The sequence below is a fragment of the Parasteatoda tepidariorum genome, chromosome 9 (assembly GCF_982258835.1).
Source record: "Parasteatoda tepidariorum strain Cologne lab strain chromosome 9, Ptep-v5.0, whole genome shotgun sequence".
Classification (NCBI taxonomy): Eukaryota; Metazoa; Arthropoda; class Arachnida; order Araneae; family Theridiidae; genus Parasteatoda; species Parasteatoda tepidariorum.
Window position 1 is genome coordinate 69,451,134 of NC_141763.1, and position 23,389 is coordinate 69,474,522.

The window sequence follows — 23,389 nt, forward strand, 5'->3', positions numbered from 1 at the left end:
AATAATGAAAACCAGATTTTACTCAGTATTTATTAAACCTATTTAGCTTTTGATTCCATGGGACGAACGGGAGTTGGGAGCACAATGCTGACTATGCCACCATTTACAAAATTGAGAATCCTTCATGATTTAATAATGACTTACTTTTGTAAACGGATATTTGGTATAGTAGAATTTTTGAATTTTGTTCAAACATTTAAGTCACAATCTATGCAAAATGTGAAATAAAAACTTCTTATTAATTTATCTCATTCTACCATAAGTAAAATATGTCAAAATTCACTTGCAAATTTCATTTATGCAAACTTGTAATAATTATTCGAAAATATTTAATTATTTTTTATTTATTTATTTTCTTTTTCTGTGTGTTTGTTACAGGTTTAACTATCTAAAACTCGTGAAAAACGGAAATTTTTTAAAAAAATAGATTTTTATTTCTAATTAAAATCCTCCTTCAGTTTGCATGATGTTATCTATTCCAATCTTTGGTCGACCATGTTTTTCTTCAGAGTCAATTTCCATGTTTTACAGTAATTAACGATTCAGATTCAATAATTAGAGGCTGTTTTGTAATGAACTGACATCAAGTGAGTTTTTAAATGGCTTCTAGCGGCATACCCTCGTCCACACTGTGAACAAGTATAAGCAAAATCTTTAGTATGTTTGTATGCAATGTGAGTTTTTATATTGCTCATGCGATTACACTGGTAGGAGCAATATGGGCAATTTAAGATTTTTCTTCCAAACTCAGATTTAGCAGCAAGTTCATTAGAAGCACGAAAATTGTTTGAGGAAGTATAAAGATGATATTCCTTAGATGAGGCATCACCGGGAAAATCCTCTGCAAAAAAAGTAAAAGTAATTAAGGAACAGGTAATTAAAATGAGAAATTTATTCAATTATATAATGGAAAATTACACCAAAGAGGAGATAAAATTCTAATTTTAAAAATATTGAATTTGATGGAATATAAATTTATATCACTATTACAGTCAGCGTCTCATTCATTGAATCTGAGTCAGCCAAAATCATGTATCAAAATCTATTAAGAATGTAGTACTGGAATGAATTAGCCATAACACAGAAGAATCAAATAGAAAATAGCTTCTTTTTTTTTTTTTTTTAATTTCCACTAATTTTGTTAAAATTGATACTATACCCATTACTAAACAGCACAAACAGTTTTTGAACACATAAATTAAGAAAACTGTTTACCTGCTAGGTTTTCTTCATATAGAATAAGAAAACCTTAGTTTAACTAAAGATGAATCCAAAAAGATTCTACTATCATACTTTAAGTGAACAAAAAATTAATTTTATCAGTTTTAAGTAAAAGGATTCTGATAAATGAAATTGGAGAACTATATGCAATAACAAAACAAATTGTATAATTGAGAAATAAATAATAATAAAAATAACTGATGAAGTTTTTCCCTATATTTAAAACTAAATAATAGTACACAAATGAGAAAAGAATTAATATCTTTAAACAAGAAAACCTTTAACAAGAAAACCAATCTCATACATAGATACGTAAAAAAAATTTTGCCTAATAGATTGCACATATTTTGAAAAACAGTTGCAAAGTGGTACATTAAAAGGAATTATTAATGTGCCACATTTTATTTTTAGATATTAAGGAAAGTCATTCATATTTTTATTTCAAATATGTCATTTAATTTAAAAACCAAATACAGTTTAAATAAGCAAAACATAAGAAATCATTAAAAAAAATTTTAAACAAATGTATATATCATGGATGGTCAACCCACAACTTGTATCCAGAGTGAGGCATGGTAAAATTTCAACTGTGGCACACAGACTAATTGAAAAATAAACGAATTATAAAATTTAACAAAAAAAAAAAAAAAAACAGAAATTAGGATCTCCGTAAACTAAAAATAAGTAAAGAATTACTACAAAATTAATCACAAAAAAGATGATAATAAAAAAATATGAATACACAAATGATGTGCATTAAATCTATTTTTAATATATTGGCATAATTAATTAAGATAAAATAAATGCATTTATTTAAAAAAAAGAAAATTGAAAATTCCAAAACGGTATCAAAGTTTGGGTGGTTAACATCAAGTTTTGAAGCCAGACATCAAGTTATGAATTTAGAAAAATTATTTGCTGAATTTTAGTTTAATTACACAAATAAAATGAAGATTTTCATACCATGAAATTTCTATACAATATTCTACAAGATGAAGTAATAAGAAAATAAATAAATAAAAAATTTAAAAAAAAAAAACGTTAAATTGATGGACCATTAAAATTTTTAGATAACATTTTTATGCATGATACAAATAGTAAAATGGTAAACAGCAGGAAATGAGAGGGCAGTTAATTCAGAAACTGAAGTTCTTTATTCAGTCATAGCAAGCATTTAGCAGTGACTAAATACAACCAAGCACTTCATCAGAGCTTGAGTATGGAACTAACATCATATAACCACCATCATATAGCTGCTAAAGTAATAAATATTACCAAACTTGTAAATTTTTCGCTCACAGTGTAAATTGTCTTAAGTGCCAACTAATCCAAGATAATTAAACATTAGTAAAATATACTTCTGATTTTTGCATCTTCAGAGATAGCAAACATTAAATTTTATCATTTTTCTATATTTTAATAAAAATTTAAGAGTATTTCCTTTTATTTATTTATTTTTTTTAATTTGTTGGGTAAAAATGACAGAAATATGAAAAATAAGCACATTTTTACAGAATTCTTAGTTTAAGAGTCAAATAATTAACAATAGAGTAACAGTGATTCAAGTTTAGTTATCAAGGATTAAAGACAGTGGCAGTTCACTGTAAAGGCAAGGTTTCATTGCATCACTTTTAAATATTTCACAAAAATAAAAGAGAGAATAAAAACTAAGGTTAAATCAAAATCTTGAAGTAAAAAAGAGATTAATTTCAAGCAAAAGAATGTTATAAATTTTCTTAATATAAAGACAAAGCTTTTACTACGCATAAGATTGATAATTGAAAAGCTTAGTGGAAGAAGGTTCGACGTAACGTTTTTTAAAAACTTGACATTTTCTGGTCCAACGATGTCATTTTACACTCATTTAACTATATGAAATTCTTTTATTTTATTAAATTCACATTTTGCAGATCTAGCTGAGTTTTGGTACTCAGTGACAATCTTTAAATAGTTTTAGAATGGAAGAAAACATAGCATGCATTTGGCAACAAAGTAAACCAGAGTAACGAACCTTAAAAACCTGTCTTAGCAGAAAAACAAAACCCAGAGTGAGAATGCTATGATGCAAATAGTTTAAATGAGGGTCAGGAATTTATAGATTTTACCAATTGGAAGCTCTTTTGTAAGAAATAATGGTATTCTATAATCTTTATTTCCTATTGCCAATATATAACTTTTAACGCAAGTTTAGAAAAAATCACTAAATTGTTACTTAGAACCTTCCTCTACTCTCTTCAGCTTTTCAATTGTGCATAATTTAAAGACATGACTTCGTTCATCTCACAAAAGCTTTTCAGTATGCTTAAAAACTTTTAAAGCTGTTTTATTCCCTGAATGTTTATTCTCAATCTCATAAGAAATATAATAAAATTAACGTTACCATTTTGTTCAACGTTTAAACACTTACTACACTAAAAAAGTGTTAAAAAAATGTAAATTATATTAAAATAGTAATTTTAAATGAGTTAAAAGAACACTGCATCACAAATAGAAATAATATAAAAAAATCTTACCAATTATCCATATGAGCTTCACAGACCTAAGTTTATAAGGTATTCAAACTTCTAACTCACAATCACATTAAAAATTATTTTCATGCTGATAAGCCATTATTACACTGAAAAACTTCATTCTGACCAACATTACAACTAACATAACCATTATTGGCACAACAGCCCACAGTAGGGCCCTGGCCTTCTCAAGGATTCTCTTCCATCCTGACCTGTTCTCAGGAACTAACAGTCCTGATAATTTACAGAACATTCAAATGGCTATTTCAGTAGCTGCTGTTTGCCATCCAGGCTTTTTCAATGGGTAAAATAAATCCAGATGTTGAAAAATCTAAGCAAATGGTATCAGAGTAGCGTTTTTGGTACTGTTATTAGAATGAAAAAATTAAACAGCCTCAAAAAGATTTATTTTATAAGGATTCACAATGAGTTTCAGTTCAAAAGCATCAGAAATTTTTTTTTTGAATTTAATTGCCCAACAATGAATGAAAAGGGTGATACGTTACAAGAAAAAGTAAAGTGTTCTACTCCAAATTGGAAAAAAAAGTACTTGAAAAATAAGTGGTCGTTTATTAACTGAAACAAAAGGTTGAAAAGTAAATGTCAGTACTACCTCTAGAAAATGTATAACTGTCAGTGTTTAAATTATGTTACATAAAGTAGCATATTAACTGCTATTTTTTGCAGTTTTTAGAGGCCAGTCCCAGGAAAAAGTGAATGATATATTTTTTTTAAAAAAAAAGGAGAAAGTGCGTCATAGCATAAACATTCTTTTAATTAATTTTACTGCAAAATATAGGATAAGAAAGAGAATCATAGTTTTATACATGCATAGTTAAAAGAAAAGTTTTCACAATCAAGGTAAAAGTGATAATTTACTATGATCTCAATAATAATAATAATGATTATTAGCACACAGATAAAAGTGATATAAAAGAGAAAAATGTTAAGTATAATATTTATTAATGTTATTTATTACAGGTAAAAGTGATAATTTACTGACAATACAGTTTATTGATTTGAACTGAGATCATAAAAGGATTTTAATTTCTATTTGAAAAGTCAGTCAGTTGAATTCCTTTCACATGTTTCTATATTCACAAATGTGAATATCTACATCAGATATCTTTTAATTTTATATCCCCTTAATTACATACATTTTCAACATAATGGTAACATTTATGTTTAATTTTAACAACAAAATAACATAAATCTGAGACATAAAACTATCATAGGATAGCATTTCAATATAAAACAACATTATACTTAATCATGATAAACTGTTGATGCAGAAATCTAACTGAAGTATTTTGTGAAAAAAGTAACAGATTCATTTTTTTTCCTTTGTTATTTTTCTTTCTCACACAAAACTTATGCCACAATTATGGATGCATACTCGTAAGTACTATGCTTCCACCATACCCTTCATCATAGCAAATTAATAGATATTTGAACTATCTAAATAGCTGCACATTAAACCTCATTTAACACCAAAGATCTAATGATTTTATTTTCACTTAAATAGCTGTAGTAAGTATTAGTTATTGAATCATAAGAGCTGAAGGGACCTAATTGAAATATGCTAATTAAACAACAGATCATTTTATTAACAACAAATAGACAATTATAATATAAAGGTCTCACATCACTTTTACCCACTTTTCTTAATTATTATTCTTTATAAATCTAATTTAAATTTGCATACATTCCCCCTTCATTATTTCTCAATATAAAATCTTCAATATCAATGAAATAAGACTTAAAAATCACACCCTTAAGAGTCCATTTATAAACTTTTTCTTTTAAAAAAAATTAATGTAAATCAATGATTTCTTAAAATAAGTGATTAAAAAATCTTTTTTCAAAAAGATTATTGAATTTTTAGAGCTAAAAAAAGCAAAATTAATCACAACCAAAGAGGAAACTATATTGCGATCAATATATCAATATATGCACAATAAAAGGAAAACACATGCGGGTATTGAGTAAACCTACTATCTTTTGTCTGTATTATTTGCTTCATCAGAATCAATACAGCACTGCTTTGCATTGGAATTTGGAAATGAAAGGATTGAATTTAAAAATATGCATTCAAATTTGTGTTTTAGTACTAAATTTGTCAAAAAGAAAGTTCAAAACTCATAACTTGGAAGATGAAATTAATCTTATTAATGATGGGTATAGAAATCTAACAATGAAGAAGGGAAAATATAGCATTAAAGTGGGAAGTTCCTTCGATTACTGTTTCTATAATATTTAAAAGAAAGTACTAAATACAGTAAGATAAAAATCCAATAGATTTAAGTTTTTCGTTTATCGTGTCAGATATGAATAATTGCGAATAAACTGTATTTACTAAGCTGTTCAAAATTTTGATGTCAATTGTCTCAAGATATATGTTTACAACATGTTTGTAATCACAAAACAATAATTGTTTGCATATGAAATAAACATCATATAATAAGAATAGTAATAGTTTAAAGTTCATAATTATATCAACTTTGAAAACAATTAAATGACACAGATTTAAAATTGTCATGCCTGAAAAGCATTTCCAATTCTTGCAAGATAGTGAACATTGACGTCGTGTTGTTGTAGCAATGTCTCAGATATAAATCCCTTGTTACAAATAGAACAAGAGAATGGAAATTTCCCATTGTGTCTGTTATTTATATGCACTTTTAAATTAGAAATGTGATTAGTGGAATGACTACAATGTGGACATTTATATGTCTTTTTACCAGAATGGATTCTTTCGTGAACTTTCAGGTTACCATTATGATTGAATCCCTTTCCACAAGTTGAACAATGAAAAGGTTTGTTTAGTTCATTTTCCCAATCAGCAAAAGATTCTTGAATATTCTCTAGAAAGAAAAAAAAAGATAAATATAAAAAACATAAATAGAATAAACTAATAAAATTACATAAAAATATATTGTATATATACATGTGTATATATAATAAATCCTTTGGAGTTCTCACACTATTGTATTGATATATTTTGCTTTGGCTACATTAATACAATATAAGAAAGCACTATTTTTGTGGATATAACTATATGAGCTAATTGATGATTTATTTTGTCCACAAATGGAAAAACGAAGTCAGTCAGTCAAAATAGAAATTCTGAAAGACATTATTAATAATTTCAAAGGATTTTTATACTTTTCATAGCAACTTTTTTATTTAATTTAAGCAATTTCTACCACACTAAGAAATGCAGCTAATACAATAAATGCTGCAATGCAACATCAAATTTAATTTTAAAGCGTCATACAAATTAAAATATATAAAATAATAATAAAAATATAAATTGTATAACAATTATAGCTGGGCTAAATTAATATACTGAGGATAAGGTAGGCAAAAACATTTCATGAAATAAAAGTGTATAATAAAAATATTCTAACTGTTATGTTTAAAAACATTTTTGTAGAAATAAGCAAAAAATATTTTGACAGTGAGAGTAATACAACTCATTACCTTTTAGTCTTCCATTCTCATTAAAAAATTTCTATAAAACTTGCATTTTGAAGATTAATTTGAGATAGTAGCCATAAAAACTTAAAATACAGGAAAATATTAATTAAATACTTTTTAACTCCTAGTTAATAAATGAAATATGTTTAGATTTATATGAAACAGGACCTATAAAAGTAAAAGCATAAAAAATGGAAAAATGATTTTTAATGCATTAACAAGAAATAAAACATGTTAAGTAGTATTTTGTTTTAAAAACATTTGTTAATTCCCAAAAGAAATAGTTTTCTTTGGTACAGTGTATTCTTATATTCTACCACTTCAACAGTAAAATTTTGATAACTTAAGACAAAGTTTATTAAAATATCATAGATACTTTATTTTTACAAAACAAACAAAAAGTTTTCATTAAAATATTTTAAATCCCCATCATATGAAATGAAATCTAGCTTCTAAATTAATAAAACTTATGAAGTGAAACAAAAACTTCAACAAAATGGCTGAAACTTTAATAACTATTGCAAATAAAGAAGTCTTTATAAATTATTTTAACAAACTTTGAAATTGTATATAAATTTATAGTAATTATGAAGTTGGAAACAGTAAATATGTGAGACTTGCATGATTTTATTTTTCTTCAAATTTTTTGACAATGTTGAAAAGTTTTGATACTCAACAATTTATCAATAGTTTCATGACACATAAATAGAAAAAAACAATGAGATATAACTTTGGCATTTTTAATTTAAATTCTAAAAAAACAATTCTTATGTTTATGCACGTAAGATAAAGATATAAAGGTTTATATTGCAATTACTTAAGGATTATCATTTATCAAATTACATTAAAGACCAGATTAATTTTTATGATGTATTGTAATTATTTAAGTCAAATGAGTGAAAATAAAAACATGCTTTTTGTTGCATTACTTTATTAAATTTCCTTAACATTATACAAAGATAAAATAGAATGCTATACATCTATATGCTAACAAAATTTAAAACTGAAATGAATATGAGTGACTTGGAGATTTTAGTGAAAATGCTAACATGATATTTTGCCTCAAGTATCAGGCAAGAAAAAAAATTTTAATTCAAAAATTTTAATTAAAACTTTGACTTAAAGGTGGAAAATAAAAAGGTTTTCCAGTAAAGCTCAACCAATTAAGATTTTTTTTTCTTCCAAGTTTCAGTTGATATCACATAGGTCACTTGGTAAATTTTGTTTGAAAATATAGTGTTTATTTTCAATTCTTTTCCTTGTTGCATAGACTTATACAACAATAAAAATTCTACCCTTTTAAAATTAGGGAACTATGATAAGTAAAAGATTTTGTATAATTTTCTTTCTTAAGAAACAATATTAGAAGTGAATAATACAGAAAGAAAATGAACAAATTTTTACGTATAAAATTTTCTTAAGTTATAAATACTGAACAGCTATAAAAATGTCCATTCAGATCACTATTGCTAGAAAATTAACAGATCGAAACTACACCAAATATTATAAAAATTATTTCAGACCCTGGAAAATAAAAGTTTAAAAAAAAAAGTTTTTCCTTTTCAAAAAACAAATATATATTTTTTAAATTAAAGTTGTTTGCAGACTTTAAAGAAATTTTATAAAATAATGTTTGAAATAATTTAAATTAAAAATCTTTTGTATTTAAGGCACTTTTTATTTAATTAAAGAGTTTTTTATTTTCTCTCAAAAGTTCTTCATTTTAGTAAGATATTATAATTACAATTAAACTTTTACTGTAATTTCAGTCTAGATTTCTTGATTACATTATTAAATAAAATACTACTATCAACAAATATTAATCATCATTTAAATAAAAAACAGATCTATGTGAAAAGAATTGATGCATATAAATTTACTTATAAATTTCATATAAATTTACACTATACATAATTTTTTTTATTCTAAAGCATAACTAATCCAGATTTCTGCTGCAATAAAACAACTGTTGAAAGTTCATAAAAAGAGGAAACAAATGCTCAAAAAAAAAAAAAAGAAAAAAAAAAGGTGATTTGGAGTTACTCAGAATTCACTATAACAAGGATGTAGAAAAATTTTAGGATAGTGGGCCAATAAAACTAGAAAAAGTCATGTTGTGTGCAATTGACAGTTTAATCTGTCAAAAATCTTCAATGACATATTTTTTGACAATTATCAAGAACCCAAAATTTTCATATAGAAAATTATATTTTGAAATAAAAATACAAAAACGATAATATACAGATAAAAAACACTTAATAATGTGCATCAAGTGTGAAATCAATTTTCATTTTATTCCCATTATAACTCCTTGTTTCCAAGAGAATACAATAACAAAACACTAATTTCAGAGCGTCCTTTATATTTTAAATTTATTTTTCAGTTTTGAATTAATAACATTATAAAGAGGGTAATTTCACAAGGAAAAATTTAAATAGTTTCCAAGCTATCAAATTTTTAAAGAATCATACAGTTAAAATAAGTACACAAAAAGTAAAATTATCATTAAGGGATCCTAATTTTTGACTGCTCTCCTGATTAAACTATTGGAACCGTATTTCTCAGATTATGGCTACGCCGATAAATTGTAGGTCAAGAGTCCTACTCCGTCGAAAAAGGGTATGTTTATCCAAAGAATGTGCTTATTTGTGTCTGATTTCGTAACTAAATATCGCCTGCACTAATTAAGGCTTCTGAATCATTAAGATTAAGACATATAGAAAAACCAAATCATTAGATCAAAAATTATTTAAAGTATTAGTTTTTTTGTTCACTGTATCTATATAAGCATTAACAACAAATGTTGAAAGAATTTCACAATTTGAGATTAGACAATTATTGAAGACCGCCTCAGTTTTACTTAAACTAAAAAATCTACCTAAATCGTGGCATAAAAAAATTTAATATCAATATTTAGATTTATAACAATTAATTATCTGCAATATAAGCTGAATAGTTATAATACTTCAAATAATAACGATCATAAATTATAAATATATCATATTCCTTGACCAAGTATTTAACAGTTCAATAATAATATTTTACATCAATTATTTATATCTATATTTTTCACAGTTAATATAAAATTAATAATAATTATAGCAATAATAGTGTAAGTGATTTAAACAGTTATGTAGCTTGACTTAAAACAAATTAACCTCAATGACATTAAAAGAAGACATTCACATTCCCCAGGTTTTTGACAGATTTCAACAGTTTAACACTCTTTGACATGTCACGTAACATGACATGTAAAAAATTAGTTTTTGATGTCAAAAACTCAACCCTGGTGCTAACATTAACAAGAAGCTGCAATTATAAAGAGATTGTCTGAATTTAGATTCTATTAGAAAGTAATATGAATGATATGACAAATATAAAGGGTCATACAAATTATACAAAGATCTAGAACAGTGTTTCCCAAACTTATAACTTTTGTGTACCCTTTCTAAATTTTTCGTAAAGCTGTGTACCACTAATAAAAAATGAATGTATTTTTTACTATAAAAAATTGCACAAAAGTTAAAAATCACAACTGGCTGTTGACACCACTAATTATTAATTTTTAACTTTGCAAAAAATAGCTAATAGAAAAATACGTAATCGTAAATTTTCATGGCTAACTTTATTTTTAAATAAAAGTTTTTGAAATTTCCGTTTGTTGCAAAATATTTCGCATAAGAACGCGTACCCCCGCTAAACTGCTCCCGTACCCCTAGGGGTACGCGTACCACACTTTGGGAAACACTGATCTAGAAGATGCAGACAACTTTATAACTGCCAAATATTCACACAGTCCCCCCCCCCTAAAATGTCTTCATTAACTAGATAAATTTATCATTTCAATTTTTTTTCTCTTGCAACTTCATCTTCTTTTTCATTTCTAAGAATCCTTTTAGTAACTTAGTTAAACTCTTACTTTAATATTTGAAAATTTTTAATTAAAACAAGTCAGAAAATGAAACCTGTATTATTTTCAATTTAAATGATTTTATTCTGTTTTAATTTTTTTAAGTCACCTGCATAATTTTTTTTCTTTTTAAATTGCTGCAACTTAGTCACATAATTTTTAAAATATTTCTGAATGATTTATTTTTTATAAAATGCACAGCTAATTCTTTGCACATTCACTGGAAAAATAAATAGAAATATTCAAGGTAAATAAAACCACACAGGCATAGCAATATGACTAGAAAGCAAATTGTTATATACTAAAAATAATTTATTAGTAAACAGAAGAGCAACAAGAAACAAACATAAGTTAATTTTTACTATTATTGAGAAAACGAAATTTGTTACTAATACTTATCAAATTAATGAGATGGTTGTGATTGGAATTGGGTTGGTATCCTATACTTTAAAGAGGCTGAACTAGATCAAAGATTTTAAATACTAAAATATCGGAAAAAATTTCTTTCCATTAGCTTTTTTAAGACAGTTCAGAATGGAGACTGATCGTTTGTTGGTTCTGGTCAAAATTATAATCTGTGCATGAATAAATGCATGTGTGAATGGGTCTGCCATATAAAACAGGTGTGACGTATGGGTGTGGCAGAAGTCGAATTCTTGGCCATAGATGGCGCCACTAGAAAATAAGGACAATTGCACCCCTTCTGCCTGAATTGCCTACAATAACAACAAGACAGTTCAGAAACTATGTCAAAAGACTTCATGGATCACTTTTGATTCACAAGCCATAGGTTGTGCATCCCTGTACCATAATTTTACATCACATTTTCAAAGTGCTTTGTTATAGTATGCAGCTGTAGTTGTCTCTGTCCAATGAATCCTTTTCCACATTGTGAGCAAGTATGGGTAAATTTTCTAGTATGTCTGTACACAATATGCTGTTTGAGATTGGATGACTGAAAAGCACTGTAGTCACAATGATGGCACTTATATCGTTTAATTCCAGAGTGAACTCGCTCATGAAATAAAAGGCTTGTCTTATGAACAAAAGTCTTTCCACAAGTGGAGCAAGAAAACACTGGTCCTAAAACGACAACATAATTTAATTTATTTTTGATTTTCCTTTTAGATAGAAATTAAAAATAGATAGACAATATTAAAATAAAGAATATATAAATAGTTTAAAGTAAAAAGTTATTTTTAAAAATGTAAGATTTCTCACACAAACTATATTTTTGACTCACAATGTTTAAACAAAGAAAGAATATTTTTAACACAATTTTGCAAATAAATTATTTTCATTAAACTAATTATGGATATTGAAAAAGATTTAAATTTATTGGGTGAGTAGAATTATTGACTATGTTTTGGTTATAGTCGAATGATTTACATCCTTTTTAACTATGCCATTTTTTTCTACAATAATTTTCATAAATTTACAACAAACAATTATTTTCACTAAACAAACAAGGAAAAAAAGTTTAAGATCCAAGTTTATTAAATGAGAAGTATAATTCACAATATTTAAAATTAGTTAAATAGAATGATTTATTGCCTTTTTATGAAAGCATTTTTGAAAAAAAAATTTTACACAAATTTACAGCAAAAAAAAATTTTTTTTTAATAAGTTAATCGGAATTAATGATCAGAGTTCATAGAGGGTGCAGTTTAAAAAAATCTTTAGAGTGAATAGTTTAACTGTAGTGCGTAGAGTGAGTAGTTTAATCTAACTTTGGTATTAAAAGAATGAATCATTACCTTCATATATAAACATTATAATGCCTCAGTAATTAGAAACAAAACATTTTATGCATACAAATAGAAATTAACATTATACTGAGGGGAAAAAGTAGAAGATATATAATATTATTAATAAGTAATTAAATTGTCTATACTAATGCTAAAGTTCCCCAACGCAAAAAGTAATTACACATTTTATTAATCAAGAGGAATAATAAAACCAACGATTTAATGATTTAACATTGTTTGGAAATGGGTGAAAATATCAACTGCAGATTGACAAAAAAGAATATTTTTTTCTCATTCGAAATGAATGAAATAGTGATACTAATTTTCACAAACATATACGATGTAAATAAATATTATAGCGAAACACATATATTATAGCAAAATAAAAAGTGTAAAAAAAATTTGTTCAGGAAATTCTACTTTTTTAGTATTTATATATTTTTTTATTAAGTTTTAAAATAAGGTAATAAAAATATAAAATTGGTAAAAAGGTAATTGGTATAAAATTGGTATTTATTAAGCAAAAAAGTGGAAAGTAGCAGTTTTTAATCATAATAACTTAAAACTATCAAACAACAGGTGTGGAACTTTTTGAAAAAAGAATATTAACACTTATAATCTATTATCTCTTACGAAAATAAATTTTTTTTTATCCAATCTCCTAAATAAGACTCATCTTTGAAAAGCTAAATGTGCTGTGTATAGGTTGTTTTGTTGTTTATGAGTTGTTTATTGTCTTTTAAGTTGTTTTCATGAAAACTTTATCACCCTAAAAAATTTAAATTTCTATTAATATGTATGCTATTAATATTCATATGCTTATTACCAATATGATAGGAAGATGGTTATGGTTACAATAACTACACTTTTAGCATTTTTGAACAGAATGGATTCTTTTATGATCCTTAAGGTAGCTGAGTTGTCTGAAACATTTGAAACAAGTAGAATAATGGAATAAATTGACATTAGATTTTTCTGACTCAATCTGCAAAACTCCTGCATTGTTCCCATTCAATTTCAGAAAGAAACAAATTTCTGGCTTTTCCAGGTATATCGGATAAATTTCAATGGAAATCCATACCTTATTTTATATATACCATGCAATTTTTCCTCAGAAAACTTTAATTTTCCTTTTTTGTAATATCAAATATTAGATTTTGTGAGTAAAAACTAACAATAGAATGACAGTGGAAACATCTTTTTAGGAAAAGTTTCTCTAAAAAGAGGAATTTTATAAAATAATTGTAATAGATGTTAGAATTATTTAACTTGAATCTCAATAACTAACTACTGTTGCTTAAAATTCTAAGACTTGTAATTTTCCAGGCTTTTTGTAAAAAATTGCAACTTTCCCTGACTATTCCCTGTTTTTTAGAGTTAAAATAAAATTCCAAGATACAATTTTTACAGCTTAATGTTTTGTTCATTTACAATAATTTTGGTTTTATTACGGAAGAATAAAAAATTTGAGAAAATTAATTATTCATAGAAACATAAGGATAGTGTTTATGAATTTTTTTTCAATAAATAAATGCCTTATCTAAAAACAGAAAAAGTAAAATATTTAATAACAGAAAAGTAAGATATTAGATAAAATACTACATCCATAACATAATGTTAAAACTGAAAGATATATTTTCAAAATGCCACTTGAAATGTTATTTCTCTACATTCTTTGTATATCACCCAGAGCAGAAACAAAATTAGCAAATTCGAGGTGTTATTTTATTTTATTACATTTAAAATTATTTCAGAATGTTATTTTATTTTTTTCACTAGTAAAATAGTTTAGAAGATAGCTTTTTAATTTTATTTTTTTAAACTTATTTATTTTGTTACTTAACAATGGACCCCAGATTTTACTTGATTACAAAAGAAATTTTTTGTTTAAAGTTATTTCAAATTGATCAAATAATTATAATGCTTTATTGGATATCTGTTGCTTAATAAATCAGAACTTGATGAATTTTTCAATTTGGATTATTCAGATCAATTAGATGTGTAACAGTCAATCAGTGGCAAAATTCTTAAGCTTTGTTATCAATGCATCAGTAATTCATCATAATTTAAAAAAAAAAAAAATTTCTTAAGAAATTAACTCTTGAAAGTTTATTACAAACAATTTCAATATAATCAACTAAGTTTAGTAGCAGCATTTTACAAATATTTTAAAAATTTAATGATTATGTTGAAGCAGGGATTTTCAACTGGAACTTAGCTAACTGATAAGTACACATTCAATTAACAATTTTGTATGTAGCAATATTTTTCCAAAACATGGAGTTAATTGTTTGGCTTAATCAAGATAATATTTATACCACTCTCTTTAGGTGCATTATAGAATGTGAATAGAAAATTTCATTTATTAAAAAAAAATTTTTTTTTCTTTTATACTTAATTTCAAAATTAACAAATAGAGTTTATAAAAGTACTAATTATCTTGATTAAATTTAATTATTGGACAAATATCTAAGCCAAAAAAGGGTTTGCTTCTAAATTTCAAAATAAATAAATAATAACTAGAAAGATCAATGCATAAATTAAAAAAAGTGTAACAGAAAATAAGATGTCTAAAAAAATAGAAACATGGTACTACAGATCCATAATTTTATTGACTTCATAAAATTCCTTTGTTGAAATAAAAATTCATAAAAATTAAGAAAAACCCTTGAAAGTTTTTATTACAGATTGATTATTAAATGAGATTGTAGGATAGAATCTTTACTTAATGAGGAACTGAGAAAACGGAAAAACTGTCATTAAATCTGAACACAAAATGCTTAAGCATTAAAAAACACACACACAAAAAGTGATGAAAGTATATTTATGTAATATTGGGTGAATAGCTGAAATTCATTTTATTTCATTTTCAACCATAAAATACTTAATACATTTAATGTTTCATCATCAGTGTACCTGCTATAGCTTCGAAAAGCTGTTTTAAGATTTTGTAGTGACTCTCCAGCACTAGCATATGTAAGTACAGTACAGAACCCGTTATCCGGAAATCAGAAAACCAAAAAACCGGAACGAAATTCGATAAATTTTCCAGCCATTTAAAAAAAAAAAATTTTTTTTTCCTCATAAGATTTTAGGATTTTTCTTTCTTTTTGGAAAGATGTTTACCTTACTATCATTTTGGAAATAATCATTAGTGTATTACTTCGTTTTTTCTTCTTTTTAAGATTATTTCCAAATATTATTTTTTTTTAGTTGGGTTTAACAATTAAAAAAACGGCTTTTTGTAGCGATTCAGAAAACCGGAAAAATCAGTTATCCGGAATAGCGATGGTCCCGATCGTTCCGGATAATCGGTTCCCTACTGTATAAGTAAAGTTTCTTTTTCAGAATCAGTGCATTTTGTTTAGTGAGCTTCTAAAACTCTCGCAATGATATTCTCACTAGTACTGTATGTAAACACCTTAAAATACTATTACTAAAGTGAAATGAATCAATGAGATCGAAATAAATCTATAACATTTTAATGTTTAAATTAAACACTTAAAACTGCTAAGACTAGAACATTTTTAATGATTGCTCATCTTAGCAATTAAATTTGAAATTTTATACTCTAAAATAAATAAAAAATTTAGAGTATGTTTAAAGAGCAGAGTAAAATTTGTGAAGATATTATAAGAGAAAATGTAATGAGTGACACAAAATTAAAATATATTAATAAAAATATATTATGATAAACAAAAAATTTAACAACAACCAAAAACTCAAATAAAATGTTTAGGTAAAAACATATAAAACACATAAAGATGAATCAAATGTCAAATTAACGCGATTAGCAATTTTCATTATACAATCTTCAAATGGGAAAACTAATATTTTTTAAAACTACAGATGTTGTACATAAAAGCTACTAACTATATATCATCTCTTGGAAAAAAGGAATGCCTTTCAATGGAACGAGTGAGCTTTAGACATATGGTTTTTCAACAAACTTTGAGCAGAATAACTTTTGCCGCAAATATGACAAATTTCAGAACATGTTTTAGTATGTTTCAAAAATATATGTTTTTTCAAGTTGGAGAGTTGATTTGATTGATGATTACAATAGTCACACTTGTAAAATTTTTGTCCAGCATGAATTCGTTCATGGACTTTAAGATTATCACGTCGATTAAAGCTTTTACCGCAAGTTGAGCAATGGAAAAATGTAATACCATTGTCCTGATATTCTAAGTGTGCTTTTAGAATGGAATCAATTTGTATGAGCCCTAAAACAATAAAAAGTAATAGATTAATAACAAAAATAATAACCTTTTTATCAACAAAAAAGCTAAGCAACTAATATAATGTCTTTAATATAAATTCCATTTAATATAAATTTCATCTAAAATTAAATAAGTTTAAAAATAAATTTAAATTGATCTTCTGAGCATTAAAGATACAAACAAGTGCATATGAAGTTTTTCCCTTTATATATTATTTCCCTATGTATAATTTAATGAAAAATATGTTTGTTATGCAAGATGACAGTCAAGTTGAGATTTGGTATAGGCCGGAACTAACTCTCAAAGAATTAACCCTTTCATAAAAATGACTTAACAAAGCTCCATATTGGATCAGGAACTTCATCACTAATTTAAAAAAAAATTAACCATACACTATTCTACTGATATCTAGTTATTATGTAGTAGCAAAAAGTCTATGTGGTTCCAAACTTTTTCGCATCACAAATAATATTACAAATAAAATAAATTAAAGATATAAATTTTGCAATAGATAAAACAAGAAACAGTTTGATGACATAGAAACATTTATTTCTAAGGACAAAAAAACCTAAAAACTATAAAACAAAGATAGTGTTAAAGTAATTTACATACTGTACAAAATTAAACAATAAATTAAAACACTTACAATAAGTAAAAGCTTATCCAATACTTCAAAAAATCAAAAGTAACTGTTCAATAGACTAGATACATTTCACAACACTTAATTCACAATAAATAAACATATTAAAAATCCTGAGTAAATATATTATTTTAAGCTAGTTTTCAGTAAAGTGTTATCATGCAATACATATTTATAACATTCATTTCCCCTTAGAATATAAATAGATTAAATATAATTTAAAAAATTTAAGATAAATAAATGTAGTATGATTCAGGTTCAAAGCGGAAATTAAAACAGTTCAATTCATTCAGATTTTGAATTATGAAAAATATAAACTGATAAGGCAATTACAACATTGTTGAATTGTTCTACACAGAAATGTTTAAGGTGTAAAGTTACATGAAAATCTGTTTAACTAGAAACGATCTAGAGCTATGCATGATATTATAATTTTAAATTCATGAATACAATGTATATAGTATTCCATTTGTATACATATTAAAATACCCAAATAAAAACTTAAAAAATAAAATGTGGATAAAAATTAATAATCTTATCTTTATGTCTTTTAATCTTATAAAAAGGACTGATTTTGTTTATCACATTTTCAGGCTAACTAAATATCAGATTATTCATAAATTAAAAATAGTTATAACACTTTTTAGACTCAATTACTTTATAATTTTTTTCAGGAATATAAATAATTCAGATATTTTAAACAATAACTAAACTGACTCGTTTAATATACAAATATGTTTATAACAATAAAAAAATTCTCTGTATTCTCTAAAATATTTTACTTATAAATGGAAACATCTTTTGTTTTTCCTCAATAAAACTGAAACCCCAAACATGTTTGCATTTAACACTATATTCCAACCACATAAAAATAAAAGTTGACACCTTTAGTACCCTCTCCTTTACATCTAGCATACTAAAAGAATCTACTTTACTATATGAATATAATAGGTACTAAACCAACAACTGAAATAGTACCAGAATAGAGCAGAATACATAAAAATATCTTTATAGGAATAATAATCGTAGACAGTTTATAAACAGGTAGTCTTTAAAAGTATGTAACTAACGATTAAGGAAGGTAGGGTACATCAAAAGGATGGAGAATCACATAGCTACCCATGATCAGAAAAGTCAGGATAAAATGATAACAATGATAGATCTGAACAGAGACAAGAAAGTGATCAAAAGAAAACATTTATCGGATACCATGAGAGCAAGAACCATACTAGATGAATACAATTTATAATGCAACAACAGATGCTTGAAGTTTTCCACCAACAGAACTATATCTTATATTTTGTAATAAGATTTTTGATAATTACTAATTATTTGCAGGTATTGCGAAAAATAAAGAGCTTTCCCTTGTTAAATTATTAGCACTTTTTTAAATGATGAATCATTTTAATTTTCAAACTAAAAATGGCAAAAAAAAGTAGCCTTAGTTAAAAATCAAATTAAGTTTAAAAGTTATTTAAGGTTAAAATATTTAAGTTTAAGTTCAAAATTATTTACAGAATATTATATTTTATAAGGCATAAATTTGTTTTTCAAGGATGTGAATGTAAATAACTCTACTTCTTACATAAACTGCTCAGCAACGTATGTTACAGATTTGAGTACTTTCTGCATCAGAGGTTTGCACCGTACAATAGTAAGCATGTCAAATACCATCAAAGCATTGATTACCAGGCAGGATATCAAAGCAACATAAACAAATTTAGCCTGAAGATTCATAATAAACTTCACATGCTTAAGAGATATGAGAGCTTTCCACAAGAAGAAATCGAGACTCAATAAATCAGGTAATAGCGAGGGCAACTGGCAGCCATAGTGTTTATAGGTTAACAAAAGCATTACATTGGCATGCTTACAACTCTTTTGGAAGATTTAATTCTTACATTTTAACATATAAAAAAATTTTTCATTCATACTCCATTCGTATTTGAACAAATTTTATTAAAAATGACTTTGAGTGCCATTACATTTAAACATACACATATAGAAGGCCTGCTATTTATCTTTATAGTTTTAAAGGTTGGTTAACTGTGACTATTTAACATGCACTACCATTAGGAAATAAGTTCTTTAAAGTGAGTAAAACTTCACAGGTAAGAATTAGCAAGACGTAAAGGGCTGTCTAGAGATTTACAGCAACATTCAGTAATGGATTGCTACACAATTTTTAATCATTACGATGCACCCAAACTTCCCTAAAAGTTTGCTACGACTTTTTTGCGACAACCTTTATATAGTTCAAAATTTAATGCATAGGAAAAAGAGAACCATTATATAATATTAATCTATATCTATTACATGAAGAAAAAATTATTAAATATTCATTTAATAAAAATCTATTATTACTACAAATCATTTGAGTAATTATGAGCAACAAACATGTGTTTTTTAAGGTAACTTTTTGTTGAATATCCTTTCTTACATATAAAACACACTTTCATAGTTCCTTTGGTATGTTTAAGCTTAATATGAACTTTCAAATTAGAGAGGTGATTGGCACTATGGTCACAAAATGTACATTTATATAACTTTTGTCCTGTGTGTATTCTTTCATGGACTTTCAGATTATCCCGACGAGCAAATTGCTTTCCGCAATAGGAACAATGGTAAAAACTAGACCATTTTTCAGCCTCTACTTCAGATGAAAATTCATAAGAACCTAAAAAAAAAGGTATATATATTAGATTTAGGGATAAGATTTTCTTAAATATAATGTACCAAAGAAAATATAATATTTTAAATATTAATAACAAATATCTATAACTTTCATGAAAAAGAATAACAATATTTTCTCAATGAATTAAAAATGAAATTAAGTATACTTAGTCTTTTAAGTATACTTAAAAATGAAGACCTATTTTTAAATAAAATTATGGGTGTTTAAATAAAAGAATTCTTCAAAATATATATAGCACTGTGAAATAGTAAAGAATTGCAATATATTTTTCAGCAAGGTAAAAATTTGTTTAGTAGATTATAATTATTTTATTTATATTTTTCACTGAAATATATTTACATTAGAAAAACTTCACAAATGTAAAAACAAAATATTTTTATGCTTAGCAATTAAAAAAAATATGTTCAAATTAATAAATTGACAAAAATTTTATTACTGATAAACAATATTTAAGAATAATAATGTTCCAAAAATAATTTTTATTTAATTTGACTTTTTGTTTTTTAACAAATATAAAACAAGCAAATTTACAAAAAAAATTTAAGAGTTTTTGGGAAAGAATTCTTTCATTTCACTTTCAATAATTAAATTAAATTCCTGAATTTTATAATCAAATTCAAGTGATAATCCCCCCCCTCTAAAAATTCAATTTTCAGTTTGAAAAAAAAATCTAAAGTTTATTAGCTGTTATAAATACAATTTACAGCAATAGGTAAATAATAACAATGACAATAAAGCAAAAACAGCAATTAGAACTAATGACCTTGGGCATAATAAAAAAATCTGAAATTTTTTTTTTATAAACTCAAACTTTGTCATGTGAAATAATCTTACTTGATTAGGATTTTTACTACACACAGTGCAAAAAAAAACTATTATGCTACAGTCAACTCATCCATACCTTAAGATGAACTCAGTAGCTAAGAATTATAATTCTTAAAATACTTTTAATACAAAATCTTCTAACACATATTTAAAATTAAAATAATCAAAAGAAAAACAAAACATTACAAGTATCTTAAAAAACATATAATAAAAAATAAATATCATTAGATATAATAAATAAATAAAAAAAATGCAGCTAAGCACAAAATATTTTTGATATGATTTTTAATTTTTGAAAATCCCATACATAGTTCTACATACTTACAATAGTCATTTGAATTGTTACTACTTTTATTAATTTTACTTCTTTTGATATAAGCATTGTTGAAGATGAAATTCCCATCGTATTTTAGACGTAAATCCTCTAGAGCAAATGTTGCAAACAAATGGATACTTCTTTGTGTGTTTGTTAACGATGTGGTTTTTTAAATGAACAAGTTGAGTTGCACTATAGCTACAATGATGACATTTATAAGCTTTTTTTTCATCGTGAATTCGTTCATGTACCTTGAGTGAGTCTTTTCGGTTGAATGTTTTACTACAAATGGAGCAAGAAAATTGTCTAACATTTAGCAATTGACCTAGCCTGAAGTATGATCCGACTACCCCTAAAATGGAAAAATAAAGAAAAAAAATTAAATCATTTCATACTGTAATGGTATTACATTTTTGTTTTGCAATCTTATTTCAAAATGTGCAGTATGGCATATTATGCATAGCATGAAAAATTCAAATGAACAGAAACATTATATAATATTTATTTAAAAACTGCAGAATTTCAATAGACATATAAACATTCAACACTCTACTTTCAAGCTTAAATATATACATAAATAAAATGTGTATTTTGCAAAAAACCATTTTTATTTCAAAAGAAGTAGTAAATAAGCAAAAATTAAGTCAGAAAACAAATTCTAAAACTTCAGGATAAAATCTATAACATATACATCGGAGGAACATACAGTTTACAACTTTTTTCTCTCAAACACCTCACTAGTTTTAAAGACATTTTCTGAGGCTGTTAAACCAAAAGCACTTGCCATAGATATATTGAATAAATAAAGCATTTTGATTCAAAAAAGAGATACAATTGTTAAGTTTGTTACATTTCGACAAAAAAAAAAAAATTTATAACAATAATTTTATAACATTCTCATTAAATTTCAAAATTAGTGACAATACATGGTCATATGTCAATGTTGCTATCAGACCACACCAAAATGATAATGCGAAAGATGGTTATTTTGAAAACATTGTTTGATAGCTTTTCTCAGTTAGCAGTGTCATTCATCTGTTGATTACTTTTGCACTTGAAAACGTGTTAGGATAAAGAACTGGTTTTCTAAGCAGAGGGCAAGAAACTATACATTTTTACCTTCTTTCAATTATTATTATTTTCTCAAATTTATTTTATAAAATTATGGTGAATCTTGGAACACCCAATAGGAAGGCAATTGAAATTCTTTGTAATTTTGGCATTACACAAAGCTGCCAAATTATAACATTATTCTCCAGTAGTTATAATTATATAGCAGTGAAGATTTTTTCTTGCGAGTAATATTGAAAAACAAAATCAAGAACCCTGTGGCAGAATTTTTTCTGACTTTCTGCGACAAACCTAACTAGAACCAATATCTTTCTGCAAGATATTTTTATCGTTATAAATGTATGTGTAATGAATTTATAATAATAGATGAAATTCGTGTTTATAAAATAAGTCTACATGTATAGAATAAAACTGTGTAGATTTTTTTTCTTAATTTCATAATATAAGTTTTCATTTCTTAATAAGTTTAAATTGTTTAAGTATAAATTTGCATAATCTTTGATAATAACGAAAAGTTATAAATGTATAGATCTGCAGACAAAAATGCTTATTAGAGCATAAATAAAGGTTACCCAGAACCTGTAATAAGATAGAACTTATAGAAATAGCTAAGAATGAACAAAAAGATTAAAGTTATAAAACAAGATAACTGAATTTGAAGTATCAGTTTAAAACAGTATCAAAATTAAATTATTAAAACAGTTAAAAACAGTATGATTTAATGTTTCATTATAGTAGTTATATCAGGTA

At 25.5% G+C, this 23,389-nt stretch overlaps 1 protein-coding gene across 1 annotated transcript; it reads right to left on the bottom strand.

Annotated features, from left to right (window-relative positions):
* Nucleotides 1–548: 548 nt before the first annotated feature.
* On the bottom strand, nt 549–22,355 carry LOC107438436 (zinc finger protein 711). The gene is made up of 5 exons (XM_087151455.1): nt 22,307–22,355; nt 20,173–20,409; nt 17,042–17,095; nt 6,473–6,595; nt 549–841 (listed from the first exon to the last, which is right to left on the bottom strand). The coding sequence occupies exons 1-5, from the start codon at nt 22,353–22,355 to the stop codon at nt 549–551; spliced, it is 756 nt and encodes a 251-aa protein (XP_087007581.1).
* Nucleotides 22,356–23,389: the final 1,034 nt, after the last annotated feature.